At 37.7% G+C, this 16,234-nt stretch overlaps 1 protein-coding gene across 1 annotated transcript in view; it reads left to right on the forward strand.

Moving 5' to 3' along the window:
• Nucleotides 1-16,234, forward strand: part of LOC146004904 (sodium-dependent proline transporter-like) — a 59,735-nt gene that overhangs the window by 2,489 nt on the left and 41,012 nt on the right. The window contains exon 2 of the mRNA XM_083143933.1: nt 7,688-7,875. Within this exon, the coding sequence (XP_083000059.1) occupies nt 7,688-7,875 (188 nt within the window). The remainder of the gene's footprint in view (nt 1-7,687; nt 7,876-16,234) is intronic.

The following is a 16,234-nucleotide window of genomic DNA, read 5'->3' on the forward strand; positions in this document are numbered from 1 at the left end:
TTTCATTTCTTGCTCTCTGATTGGCTGTTGGAAAGTTACGGTGCCGTGATTGTGAGAATATCTTGTTTGCGCTGTACAGTCGGAGAAAGAATTACCTGGGCCACGGGACCTAGAATTTCGTAACGTCTTAAAGCCTGTTGTTTATGCAACCCAAATAACAAAATATTCGCTTAAGTTTGCCTGGTGGATATGAGTTCTCGGGAAGGATTGAGCATTGATAGCACGAGTCACATGACTCATGCCCCAGCCACAACAAACAGTTGGGTGCTACGTGGCCTCAAAAGGAACATTTCAGCAACTGGTTTCTTAACAAGAGCTACTCCTAAGGAAATATTTTTTTGAGTGATACTAGAGTCATTGTCAAGAAGGTTCACTGAAATGATGGTTCTCATCACAGACCGCATGCCACACGTTAATTGCTTAAGTCTAGTTTATGACCTGGATCTCTAGACTAAATTGGGATCCGAACCAAATGTTCTTCTATCTGGTACTAAATTTGGAAGCCTTTGTTTACATGTTGAAGACGTTACCACTACGCCATCGGAGAGGCAATGGAACGCCTTGAGAAAGAGAAGAGTGAATCCATATTTGGCGTAAATTTTGAAAATAAGACAATATTTTGTGGTCACAGGTTCGAACCGTGGGCGAGGCATAGATTTTTTGTGACATCAGCCAATTCACGAGTTTATAATTCTTCCTCACCGACACGATTAACACGAGTGGTAGAAGAAAAGCGAAGTAAAATAACTGAAATAGAAATAAAAGGAAAAAGTGAAACAAATTTTATCCATAATATACTGCAGTCACTTCAGTCGTATTCACGGAATGCTACCTTTAAAGAGAGCCGTAGTCTCTAACTTCTCTTTTCCCCTTGCTTTGTGTTCTCGATTCCCTCTGTCACGATCGGTCTAAAACTAATTAATGCGACGTTAAAGAAACAATCCAAACAACGAAACAATGCACAATCAACTGGACAAAACAACATTCCTATTGTTTTCGAATAGGAAAACAATTGAGATGCTGTAAAATGAAGCAAGATGCAGTGATAATGTGGGAATTTGGTACGATATAGAATTAAATCGGTGAAGATGTTCGATTTGATTGGATGCTTGTTATTTAGTGTCGCTATCCTTTCACGTTTGGCAAATAGCGACGATGAAGATGAGTAATGAGTGATGATATGATGACATTGATTAAAGGACACTCACCAAGAACACCCATGGTCAAGCCGAGATTCGAACCAGGGGCCTAGAGGCCAGCATAGTCTGCCTTTTACCTACCCACTGCCCGCTTGCACGCGATAACAGGTTTACCTGCTCGCCTGCCCACGGCAACGAGTCGACTTGCGTCTTTACCCGGGTTCTTGGTCTTCAAGGCGCTCTGCGCTTACAAGGTACCTGGGCATTCATCAAGACCCGGGCGCCTGCAAAACCTGCTGGAAGGAAACAGCCCTCCGGCAACGTGTCGCTCCAGGTGTTTCATCACCACGTGGACGGCTGCAGCCAGTGTTGCCTACTTACGTAGCTACTAAATCCTACGAAGTCCTAGGAGGAGCTTCTTCTCCAAGGAGAATTTATATACTTAGCGATTTCAGTTCAGCGTAAGCAGTTTTTATCTTATTGCCAGGAAATGCACGCAATATTACAGTTTCATTTATCTAAATGAATGATCGAGCAAACAAAAATCTCCTCACTGAAAACTAATTGTTTTTCATTGCATGGTGCCTTAACAGGCACGCAGTGGCGCAACCAGAGGGGGCAGGGTGCATTGCTCACAACCTTGGACGGAAATTGTCTAGCGGAGGGGTCAGGGGGGGTCAAACATTAAAGTACAAGTCTCATCAAGTTCAATGTCGTAGCAAAGGGGTAGCGGGAGTCGGCCCTGAGCGCCGAACGATCTAAGTGAGAAAAGTTTTAAAACAGAGAATGCTATGGCGGCCCGTGATATTATTTGCTATTAATGTTGGTTTGTTACGAGTTGGATGAATTAATTATGTAATACGTCGCTCCATGTGAAAAGAAAATATTGTAGATGGAAATTTTACATGCCATATGTATGTACATTCGGAATGCATTTATCATGCACTTTCTTTCTTTCAAAAATAGTTTGTGTGCTTGTTTTCCATTATTAGCTAACGTGAAATTGACGTGTTGAAAAAAAATATTTCTAATCCTCTGTTTCAACACAAATGCGTGAGAACCGACTTCTACCCCCTTTTTGCGTGATTTATGAGGATAATAATGCCTTTCATGCTACTTTATTACTATTATTGTGATTGTTGTTGTTGTTACGTTTATCCAAGTACTTGCCCCCCCCCCCAAACGAGGGTAACGGCAATGCCCCTGGCTGGCTACGGCCCTGGTGTTCGCAGTAGAACAGTGTGTTGTTTGACTCGCGACCTCAGCGTCGAATGTGACATGTTTCAGTCCTGCCCTATATCAATATATATACGTATATTGGTTATTTACGACATATACTTATGGATCCTGTGCCACGGAAAACCTATTTCAATGTGTGTGTGTGTGGGGGGGGGGTAGCAACATTCGTAAATCTCATTTCATTGGTGATGTGGCTTACGAAGCTTTGAGTTCCCTTTTTTAAGTAGTGAAAATCTATTGCAGTTGGCAACACTGCAGAACGGTGTGGGCCAGGTGCAGTTTCTACTCGAAGCAACTACGTCATGCAGAGGGAGGGGTCTGCAGTTGATGGAAAGAACGAACTGAGACCTACTAGGTATCGTAAGACTGCGGGTACCCGGCGGGTCTACAATGCCTGCCAGGAACGATCTGGGCAGGTGAGCATACAAGCTGCTCAAGCGAGGGTGTTGCGCAGGTTGCATGGCATTTCAGGAGCGATGTCTCGCGAACGGGTCTGCTCCAGGTCTTGTGCAGGCCTCTGCAGGGGCCCATGCTGTCGTAGCGCGCTGTGCTAACCACTCCGCTATGGAGGTCGGTTAGGAGTAGACATTTTACCATATTATGTGTGCGTAATTGGGATCAATCAATGGAGTGACTAGGCATATTATATTATTAATATATTAATATAATATCACGTCATATTATTCGACATGAAGTAACATCAGAGACATTCAATCTTGCATTATTGCCTTTCAACTAATTCTTCGACTTCAGGTTAATCACATCAATAAGATAAAACAAATGATAATGAATGTGGGATATTGACAGTTATTACGAATTACCTGACACAAACATCATTAAACAGATTCGGTGGGCGAGCTCATTAAGTGGTCGACATTCGATCTCGTCACAAAGTTCCTGGGTTTGAATACCGTCCTTGTCACGGGAGTTTGAGTATTTCGTCATTAATTTCACGTAATGGTCACTCGTCGACAACTGGGAAGAAAAGTGATGTTACTTAATAAAACTAATAAAAATAAAGAGTACTTATTTCATCTCTCATGAAATCTCCTACAAAACCGGGATATATGAAATATATGTGTCTTCACATACGTTTTCGATTTCTATATTTAACTAGTCGAGACCGAGAATGGGAGAGCAATTTTCAATTCGAGAAACCGAGATACGGAGACAATGTCAAGTCTTGTTTCTTTCTTGACATCTCCCTAATTGAGTTGTTCTGTTTGTTATTGGCTTTGTATTGGCAATTATTGTCATCATTTTTCCCCTGTAGGTAAACCATAACGACGATTTATGATGAAATAGAGCAGATAAAAGGGTAAGAACAAGAGAGTCATGCGTGCCCGGGACTTGAACCCAGAACCTTAAGTAATGAGATTTGACATTCTGGAGAAGACATCCGTGTTTCGCTTGGCTCTCTCTTTCCTCTACTTCTGTTATTTTATCATACATGTATAATTAAAATGGATCTGAGAAAATATGTTGCGATCCATAATTGTGTTGGTTACATGCTACAGATGTGAACTCCAACATGGCATAAATTATTATTTTTTGTTTCGTATGTGGTTGAACATGAAATTTTCTTACACTGTGACAATTTATTTTTTTAGCTTTTGTTTTGTGCACAAATAAGCTAATCGGAACTTGACCTTCAATTTAAAATGAGATACGAACCACTACGTGCCTCCACCTTGTATCGAACCCTGTATGCCTTGATCACAAGGTGACGACGTTATCATTAGCCAACGAGGAGGCCCCGTGACAAAATGTTATCCACTCGATCTATACAATAATTTATTTCAACATTTACATTTTCGTTTTTTCTTCCCTTTGTTAACTACTCTTATACGACTCTTTTTTGCGTTTTCGAATTTCTTCTTGTTTCAGGAAAGAAAAAAATAATACATGCAGTGCAGGCTGTATAACCCTCCCCCCGTGCAAATAGATTGAAAGCTCACTCTCGAGAACTAATTTATAAATAACGTAACCATTAGGAAACTATTCGAACGTTAACTGATATAATTGCAGATGAAAAAATACTCACAGACGCTAACGAAATATGTATTCTTGTATAAGCTCACAGGCAACAGGTATCTGGTGAGTCATTCACTCTTGCTAACTACGAGCGAAGGTCACTGAACCAAAGGGTGGCGAACAGCAGACGAGGCTACGTGTTCCTGTTATCAATGACGTACGAAATAAGGAGGAACACAGCTTTCATATCAAACTAGACGTATGTTTGGGTCCCGTCATTGCATGTAGAACACTTTCTCGCCGTGGCCTTGAAGACCTACGTAAAGTCATCTCTGCAAGAAGAATATCTTCCCATTGAGAGGATGAAAAGTGTGTGTGTATCGAGGTGCTTCAACTTTCGTATTCTTCTTCATTTCAGAAAGCGTGCTCTATCGTCGACTTAATCCAGTCTATCTGTTGTAGGTTTTAGGCTCTGTTTCTATTCGGTAATTTTACATTGTCTTCCTGCTTATGTTATTCGCGACGAAGGTTCAGGATTCGATAATCTGGTTAATAACGGGATTGTGTTGGTTGATTGATTTGGTGTCTTAAGTCCACTTTACGCACAGTAAGACTAATCGTGAATGCACCTACAGTGGGATCCGAATCACTATGTGCCTATACAATACTTTGCTACTAGATATTTTCATGCTAAGATGTAGGAAGTGCTACATTTTCAGTGTGTGGAATTGAGAGTTATTTTGGATACGAAGAATCGGACAATGGAGTAGTGGGAAAAGGATCACCTCACATGTTTGAATTATACCCCCCCCCCATACACACACAGGATATCGGCCATGCTTTTTATAACGAAATATAACATAGATGAATTGTGTCAAGAAAATCTGGAGCCTATTTACATCCCTACGGAACTTGGAAGAAAGTCCACGTAGTGCAACCTTGTGCTTTGCACCAAGTCATGAAGGCGTGTAGGGGGTGTGGAGTTAGGGCCCCACACTTTCTTGTTACGGCCGAAGGTGGGGATAATGTAATCAGCACCATGCTTCTTGCCGCCTTTACCCCCCCCCCCCGAGTTTCCTCCAGGTACCCACTTTATACGACACTGGTGGGCGCCGGAACCACTTGAACAGGTGGACAAAATTCCAATAGTCGGGGATCGAACTCAGATCTCTCGCATGGTAATCAAACGCCCTAACGACCGAGCTACCGCGGCACACATATAGTATAGTAGCCTTTGTAATTAAGGCAATAATTATTTTAGTGTTCCGTTCAACGCTTTTGAGCGAATCATTTTCGGACATGTAACGTCTTGTCGGTTCTGCGACTTGGCTTGAGAACAGGCGATATTCTGACGAACAACATTCCACGTGACTTTCCTACATTTTCCTGTGTCTGTTAGCTATTGCATGAAAGACGAGTTGCTCTTGAGACAGACAGAATCACTCGATCACCTAAAGGTGCAATGTGTGTTGCCTACCTTTCCGGCATTATTTACTGCCATTAAAGTCTTATGGGGAAGAACTTTTTTCCACCACTGTACGTTAGGTTAGGGGTAAGGTTAGATTAGATTAGAAAGCAGCAAATTTGCGCTAAAATAGGAAATAAGACATTCTCACAATCACAGCACCGTAACTTTCCAAAGGCCGTTCAGAGAGCAAGAAATAAAACCGCATTCACAAGTTTACTGGAAAAAGAAAATTCGCCTTCGGGACACCCATGTAGGTTAAGCGGATAGATTTGATTTTCCATCAATTAAGCAAGTAAAGCGCGAAAACATTAATTGTTTCCTGTGATATTTCGATTCAATGCTCCCATACCATGAGAAATGTACAGTTACTGGCAATAAAAGCAACGTATATAGAATATTCTCTTCTCAGACTTTAGAAAGTTGCTTCGTAGGGGAGCATCTTTATCTGTACCTTCGCTGCCCCTGTTGCGAGTTGCGACCAGAGGCGTCTCGTGAACGCATGCGCAGCATGCACCGCATGCGTTCACGAGACGCCTCTGGTTGCGACCTCCCGTTTAGACAGAAACCTGTAACTTTGACACGTCATCATGCAAATTCCCTCGGTATCTGGCGTCAAAGGTCAACATGGAACGAAGGGGAGTTTTATTGTTTCGGCCCGGGAATGGAAGGTTCGCTAGGCACAATGACTGAATTCTGTCCATTTTTCTTGTGTGATATAAATATCTGTATCATCAATAGTAGTATGGAGTGTGTAGTAAAGTATGATTTTAGCAGCAGTCAATTCACACTTCAAGCGATATTTTAAATGATATAAAAAATGTAGTATTTGTATGATGTCTCTAAAATATATATAAATTAATTACCCCCTACTCCCCGCTCCACGCCTCCCCCACACACATAATTTACCTTCATTTAACACTGTTAAACTTTTGAAAAGTAGACTTGGTTTACAAAGCCCCTCCCCTGATAACCCGTGAGCCCCCCTGAAGATCAATTCTAGCTACGGGCCTGTGTTCATTCCTTGAAGACGACGTCTAGATCTAAAAATAGAACTTCAATGAATCTATGTTCCTATTAAAACATAATTACCCGAAGACTGCATATAATACCGGTACCGTTACAAATTTTACAAGATGTTATTTCAGAAATCAAGGCTCGTGTAAGTTAGCCCGCCTGATTTGATTTTCAATCCATTAGGCAACATCCCTAAAACTTTCATAACAAATTAGCTAAATACAATTTTTTGCCGAACAAAACAATTTTTCTCAACATATCGATGGTGGACCGACATATTTTCGAGATGCATTTTGATACCAATGCTATTGCTATGTACAGGGTGTTCCATTTACAACGCAACCCGGAGTTGGGGATAGTACAACTTTTGAACCGGAAGTGTTACACATATAATCCTTATACCAAATTGAAACCTTGTTCATGCATATATTTTTAAACCGGGGAACAATGATTGGATTTTATTAATGTCGACGCAGTGTTGCCAGATGTAACGGGAAGTGTAAATGAATTTTTTACATTACGTCGGTAATTTTCAGCTTGGTTAGGTGGATTAGCTCGGCATCTATGGCAGTGAAAAAGAAATGTTCATTTCAACCGATAGCCAATCGGATGAGGCGTCTTAAAGTGGGAACTAGGAAAATCGTTCTTTTTAGAAATTAAGACTGTGCATTGGCACCACTGCTGGTGTTTCAGTGCCCCAAAATGTGTGTTTCGAAACTGTATACATCATGCAATTACTGAAAACAATAAAAAAGAAACTTGGAAATTTTCATGAAAATAGTGTTACTTACATGCACCTGGCAACCATGCGATGTTTTCTGAATGTATTTTAATTTATTTATCTTTATCTTAGACGAATTGGATATAATCAACTTCAGAGCAAATAAAACATACGGCATTGGGCGTGTCACTTCAATTCTTGAAATATATAAACATGAGGGAGAAACTACTTTTGTTTCCTTGGAAGATAAGGAAGATGCCAAGACTGAAAAAGAGATTAAACACGGAGAAAGGCCATTGTCAGAAGATGATGATAATAAGGTATGGTATACTTCCGGGCAAATTTAAAGAAACACAAAGCTAATCTTACTCACAATCAGGTTGGATGAAAATCATTTGTGATGATTTTTTTCTTATTTAAATCGGATTTTTTTATTCAAATGGATATTTTTATTACTTTTTTTTAAAAAAAACATGCTTAAAATTGCTTTTATGGTTCTTGGCACCATACATATAGATATGTCTTTTTTTTTGTAGAAAGGCTTTTTTCTAGAAATCGTCCCTCTAAAATATTTGAACAGTTTGATTAAGGCAAATAAAAAATTATATGCAAATATATTTTTTCTGTTTCTGATCCTATACATAACATATATATATATATATATATATATATATATATATATACATATATATATATGTATGTATGTATATGAACCTACTATGGAAATGTTTGTACAGTGTGTTAATGAAACTATAGGCTAATAGTTTCAGTAACTTTTCTTCTGGTGAAAATAAAATGTTATAGATGTACTCTATAATTGTATATTAAAATATTGTTTAAAATCTTTGTAGATGAATTTTGGCATTTTGTTAAAAAAAATTAGTTTGCAAAATATCAACTGCCATGTTTATTTACAGTTTAATGATAATGACACTAATTATGATTTAGTAACATGATTAGTATTTTGTATATTATTCTACACAAAATGTTTGCTATCTTGTCTATGAAAATTATTGAATTTTAAATCAAGATAAATTTAAGTGTGTTTAGAGTTTACATGTTACATTCGCTTTCGTATGAGCTTCACCCCATCAGTACATATATTTTGTTTCCTCTCTTTTCCTTCCTTAGAGCCTAATAAACACCATTAAATGATTATGAGATTAATGCACTTTCATCAAAAGTGATTCTGATATCTACAAGCCTTATTTGCATTATCCTGTAAATTATCAATTTAAATCAGTGTTTTTATTTTTAAAAAAATCACCTGATTTAAGTCTTGATTTGAATCAACCTGATTTAAATTAATCCACCTTGCCCACAATATAGATGAGGTGTCAGTGGCGGCGATTGGGTTCCAAAACTGGGGGAGGGGGAAAGTGACGAAACTAGGGGGGCAAACTAGGGGATTTTCCCTTGGCAGATAAGGTTCAGCGTAGTGCGAGTGCAAAGGTTGCAAAAAGTGGGGGGGGGGCAACTGCCCCCCTCGTCTTCACTGGGTGTGTGGCCACCACCTGTTCAGGTCGATGTACTTACAAGAATTGGCAACATAGTGGCCACGCGCTTCGTTAAGATTGTGAAGGAAATAGGACCGAGTATATACACTCAATGACATGGAAAGTTCGATCGAGTATCTTTAAATTTGTCCAGAACTACACTCAATGACATAGAAAGTTTGATGGAGTATCTTTAAATTCGTCCAGAACTGCATGTATATACACTCAATGATATAGAAAGTTTGATCGAGTATCTTTAAATTTGTCCAGAAGTACACTCAATGACATAGAAAGTTTGATGGAGTATCTTTAAATTCGTCCAGAACTGCATGTATATACACTCAATGATATAGAAAGTTTGATCGAGTATCTTTAAATTTGTCCAGAAGTACACTCAATGACATAGAAAGTTTGATGGAGTATCTTTAAATTCGTTAAGAACCAAGGGCGCCGACTTTCCAAAATTTCTGTGGGTGCATATCAATGGCGGTTAGATCTGTAATTATCAAGTATTGTATACTTAAAACAACTTACATGCACAATGATTGCAAGAGGCAATGATATTATCAACACGTTACTAAAAGAAAGTACCACATTCATACAAATTAAAATGAAAAAATCTTCATAAATGCAAATCCTTTTAATTGTATTGCAGAAAGAACTATGCAAGGATTTTGTTGTGAACAGAAACTACAAAATGACTAACTTTATGTACCAAATAATAATAATAATAATCATGACATGTTAACTTTCAATATAAAACACATTCCTTCTTACGTCATTTGCACTTCTGAATTTGTTTGCAATTTTGGTAATGTCAACATTTTTAGTCATTTCTTTATGAACATGCAAAATTGCCAAATCATTCAATCTTTTTTGGGTCATTGTTGACCGCAAAATCGTTTTCAATCGTCTAAGTGCTGAAAATGACCGCTCAGAGGTACAAGAAGTAACAGGTATAGTTAAGATCACCCGTACAAACTTCACAAATTCTGTGAGCATTTCACGCATGGGACCACTGTTTTCTCTACTTAAAATATTTGTAATGTCTGACAAGTTGGCCACTTTTTCTTTGTTCGTTCTGCACACATCTAGAAACATGTCCCTGTGCAATGTTAGCTTGTCTTTATCAAAGTCTGTCCCATCTCAATGTTTTAATTGCTTATTATTTTTTGATAATGGCAAGTGAGAAATATTTATTTTATTTTGTTTTTATCAAACTAAAAATCTTGTGGGTGCAGCGCACCCACAATATTATTTATGTGGGTGCTCGAGCACAGGAGCACCCACGTAGTCGGCGCGCATGTCCAGAACTACATGTATATACACTCAATGACATAGAAAGTTCCATCGAGTATCTTTAAATTTGTCCAGAACTACATGTATATACACTCAATGACATGGAAAGTTTGATTGAGTATATTTAAGTTTGTCCAGAACTACATGTATATACACTCAATGACATGGAAAGTTCGATCGAGTATCTTTAAATTTGTCCAGAACTGCATGTATATACACTCAATGACATGGAAAGTTTGATCGAGTATCTTTAAATTTGTCCAGAACTACACTCAATGACATAGAAAGTTTGATGGAGTATCTATAAATTCGTCCAGAACTACATGTATATACACTCAATGACATAGAAAGTTTGTTCGAGTATCTTTAAACTTGTCCAGAACTACACTCAATGACAAAGAAAGTTTGATTGAGTACCTTTAAAGTCGTCCAGAACTACATGTATATACACTCAATGACATAGAAACTTCCATCGAGTATCTTTAAATTTGTCCAGAACTACATGTATATACACTCAATGACATGGAAAGTTTGATTGAGTATATTTAAGTTTGTACAGAACTACATGTATATACACTCAATGACATGGAACGTTCGATCGAGTATCTTTAAATTTGTCCAGAACTACATGTATACACTCAATGACATGGAAAGTTCGATCGAGTATCTTTAAATTTGTCCAGAACTGCATGTATGTACACTTAATGACATAGAAAGTTCGATCGAGTATCTTTAAATTTGTCCAGAAGTACACTCAATAACATAGAAAGTTTGATGGAGTATCTTTAAATTCGTCTAGAACTGCATGTATATACACTCAATGACAATGAAAGTTTGATCGAGTATCTTTAAATTTGTCAAGAACTACATGTATACACTCAATGACATGGAAAGTTTGATCGAGTATCTTTAAATTTGTCCAGAACTACACTCAATGACATAGAAAGTTCGATGGAGTATCTTTAAATTCGTCTAGAACTGCATGTATATACACTCAATGACATGGAACGTTTGATCGAGTATCTTTAAATTAGTCAAGTACTGCATGTATATACACTCAATGACATGGAACGTTTGATCGAGTATCTTTAAATTTGTCAAGAACTGCATGTATGTACACTTAATGACATAGAAAGTTCAATCGAGTATCTTTAAATTTGTCCAGAACTACATGTATATACACTCAATGACATGGAACGTTTGATCGAGTATCTTTAAATTAGTCAAGTACTGCATGTATATACACTCAATGACATGGAACGTTTGATCGAGTATCTTTAAATTTGTCAAGAACTGCATGTATATACACTCAATGACATGGAACGTTTGATCGAGTATCTTTAAATTTGTCCAGAACTACATGTATATACACTCAATGACATGGAACGTTTGATCGAGTATCTTTAAATTAGTCAAGTACTGCATGTATATACACTCAATGACATGGAACGTTTGATCGAGTATCTTTAAATTTGTCCAGAACTGCATGTATATACACTCAATGATATGGAACGTTTGATCGAGTATCTTTAAATTTGTCAAGAACTACATGTATACACTCAATGTCATGGAAAGTTCGATCGAGTATCTTTAAATTTGTCCAGAACTGCATGTATGTACACTTAATGACATAGAAAGTTCAATCGAGTATCTTTAAATTTGTCCAGAACTACATGTATATACACTCAATGACATGGAAAGTTTGATTGAGTATATTTAAGTTTGTCCAGAACTACATGTATATACACTCAATGACATAGAAAGTTCGATCGAGTATCTTTAAATTTGTCTAGAACTACACTCAATGACATAGAAAGTTTGATTGAGTATCTTTAAATTCGTCCAGAACTGCATGTATATACACTCAATGACATGGAACGTTTGATCGAGTATCTTTAAATTCGTCAAGAACTACATGTATACACTCAATGACATGGAAAGTTCGATCGAGTATCTTTAAATTTGTCCAGAACTGCATGTATGTACACTTAATGACATAGAAAGTTCGATCGAGTATCTTTAAATTTGTCCAGAAGTACACTCAATAACATAGAAAGTTTGATGGAGTATCTTTAAATTCGTCTAGAACTGCATGTATATACACTCAATGACAATGAATGTTTGATCGAGTATCTTTAAATTCGTCTAGAACTACATGTATACACTCAATGACATGGAAAGTTCGATCGAGTATCTTTATATTTGTCCAGAACTGCATGTATATACACTCAATGACATGGAAAGTTTGATCGAGTATCTTTAAATTTGTCCAGAACTACACTCAATGACATGGAAAGTTCGATGGAGTATTTTTAAATTCGTCCAGAACTGCATGTATATACACTCAATGACATGGAACGTTTGATCGAGTATCTTTAAATTTGTCAAGAACTACATGTATACACCAAATGACATGGAAAGTTCGATCGAGTATCTTTAAATTTGTCCAGAACTGCATGTATGTACACTTAATGACATAGAAAGTTCGATCGAGTATCTTTAAATTTGTCCAGAAGTACACTCAATGATATAGAAAGTTTGATGGAGTATCTTTAAATTCGTCTAGAACTGCATGTATATACACTCAATGACAATGAAAGTTTGATCGAGTATCTTTAAATTTGTCAAGAACTACATGTATACACTCAATGACATGGAAAGTTCGATCGAGTATCTTTAAATTTGTCCAGAACTGCATGTATATACACTCAATGACATGGAAAGTTTGATCGAGTATCTTTAAATTTGTCCAGAACTACACTCAATGACATAGAAAGTTCGATGGAGTATTTTTAAATTCGTCCAGAACTGCATGTATATACACTCAATGACATGGAACGTTTGATCGAGTATCTTTAAATTAGTCAAGTACTGCATGTATATACACTCAATGACATGGAACGTTTGATCGAGTATCTTTAAATTTGTCCAGAACTGCATGTATATACACTCAATGACATGGAACGTTTGATCGAGTATCTTTAAATTCGTCAAGAACTACATGTATACACTCAATGACATGGAAAGTTCGATCGAGTATCTTTAAATTTGTCCAGAACTGCATGTATGTACACTTAATGACATAGAAAGTTCGATCGAGTATCTTTAAATTTGTCCAGAACTACATGTATATACACTCAATGACGTGGAAAGTTTGATCGAGTATATTTAAATTTGTCCAGAACTACATGTATATACACTCAATGACGTGGAAAGTTCGATCGAGTATCTTTAAATTTGTCCCGAACTACATGTATATACACTCAATGACATAGAACGTTTGATCGAGTATCTTTAAATTTGTCCAGAACTACATGTATATGCACTCAATGACATGGAAATTTTGATTGAGTATATTTAGGTTTGTCCAGAACTACATGTATATACACTCAATGACATGGAAAGTTTGATCGGAGGGGAGACAGATTTGCAGGATGTACAGTCACAAGCAATAAAAATGTGACACCTAGATCCTGAAATGTTCACTTCCCTACAAAGCGTTATGTGTGTTGTCTAACCCTACGGCGATAAGTGGATTTTAATAGCAAATTTTCAATTGCATCTTCTGCCACCGCCGTAGGGTTAGGCAACACACATAACGCATTGCAAGGAAGCGAGCATTTCAGGATATAGGTGTCCCATTTTTATTGCACGTGAGTGTACATATTTTACGAGTTAAAGCTGTATAAAAATCCGGGTCTGGCGTTACATTGTAAGCACCATTTTATTTTTATTTTAAACGTTTCAATATTTCACGTGGTATTTTCGTCAGCTAAAATAGGGTTTCCCCGCTGGCGTAGTGGTAAAATCGTGGCCTCGTAATCAAGGGGTTCGGGGTTCGATATCCGGTGGAGACATATAGTAAGTCGGAAATCACTTTAAAGTAGGTTCAGTCTTGATTAACCCAGATGTGCACAAAGTGGACTTAAATGCAAGGTCAAGTTCCCCATGCATATAGCACCGCGCCATGAAGGTACAGTTAGGGGATGTGGGAGTGGGACCCCACACATTATCGATCTAGGCCATTTTGGGAGTGATGTGATCAGCATCATGCTCCAGCCGCCTTTACCTGCCCTTCCAGGTGATTTGAGACTGGGTGGGCCCCAGAGCCGCTTTATGCGGTGACAAGGCCGGAAAAATTCCAACCTTAGATCACCCACTCTGGGAATTGAACCCGGATCTCCCGCGTGGCAGTCAGACTCAACGCATCAATTAATTCAGGCAACATGCTATATGAGTTTTCATTGAGTAGCGCGTGGTCAGTGTTTCGAATCCCATCGCCGCTGTTATCTCGCTTTTAAGAACCAAGTCCATTACTGTTGTGATTAAATAGCTATGTAATTGCCCTTACGATGCTGGGTGTAGCTCCCAATGAGAATCGAACACGGAACCGGTCGTAACAAAAAGAGAGCGATAACCATACCGTACCATACCCCGTTCGATTAAGAAATATTGAACCTGGCAGACCTTGTCAGCTCCTGCTCAGAAATGTGATGGGTAAGCCTTTCACAGGAAATGGTAAGAACACTGGCTAGTAAAAGGCGGAAAATGTCATTTGACGCCTTAACACTGGAACACCATTAAAATGAAAATATGACTTCATCAAAAGTAATGTATGTATATATTGAATAAATTATATATATATAGCCCCTGGCTTCTCCCAAAATATAAAATAATGTGCAATATAAAACTAAAGTTATGACATGGCACAATAAAATAAACGAAAATATTTAGGATTAAATATTGATAAATATATAAAAGTAATATGTAGATGGTATAAAATATATCCCCTGGTATCAGAAAAGTAACCCGACGAAGTCCATTAATATCCTGTCAGAAGTGTCAAAGCATTGTAAAAAATGAGGAACTGAAGAAAAAAGAATAATTAACCCAAAATCTGGTAACGTCACAGCTGTTAAAACGGACCTAGCCACAAGTAAATTCGGGATCACTAAGATATAATAAAAGAGTAAATGACGGCTCCAATGACGTTAAGATCATTAATTACGAAAGATACATTAAAATGGATGAATAAATCAAGGCGACATAGTGACGCATTGTTAACGCTCACTAGTCAAGGTTGGTTTGCGCTTGCATACGCCTGACGTATAGCATAAATAAACAGTTAAAATGAAGTTCCAAATTAGTAATAGGATAACAGTAACGGGAAAATGGCACAAAAATATTTCATGAAATTTTGGTTCGTTCGCGATTGACTGATTCAATTTCTCCATGGCCAGTCGAAAGTCAGTCCAATCAGGAAGAATTACATTTGAAAAATTTACAGAGGTATTAAAAAGAGGAGAAATTGCTCGAATAGCTATTTCTGTATCTAAAACTCTACGAGTGTGGATGATTTCATCATCAAAAATCAATTGATCAAAATTCTTATAATTACAAAAAAAGGATGTTCCTTCAGACACTGTTATTGTTTTGTGCGAATTTAAATTGCCGTTTAAAGTTTGTGATTGGAGGAATTTTCCTGTGCCGGAAACTATCAATCCTGTTCGAGTGCGAACTTTCGTGAGGTGGCCCCCGACGTTGGATTTTATTTCTGTGGAGCAGAATACCAAGATACCAAGCATGGCTGACATCGCGCAATTTTATTGGAGGTGTCTTTTTCTATTCCTGACAACCCTTCCCACCTTTCAATATACAGTTGCAAATGAAAATGAGGATATTTTTGTAAGTAGGTTGGGCTTATTTTACGAACAACAAGGTCTTATGGTTCACAGTTCCGATTACATATATACAACTGCCAATATTCACATTGATATTAACATTCGGACTGATAACCACTCAGGCTGTGTTAAGTGGTCAGCTATTCAAAATGATACCCATGATCGTATTCAGCAATACTTACGCGAAATTTCACTTTACCTCC

This window comes from Lepisma saccharinum, chromosome 22, assembly GCF_977018435.1.
Source record: "Lepisma saccharinum chromosome 22, izLepSacc3.1, whole genome shotgun sequence".
NCBI lineage: Eukaryota > Metazoa > Arthropoda > Insecta > Zygentoma > Lepismatidae > Lepisma > Lepisma saccharinum.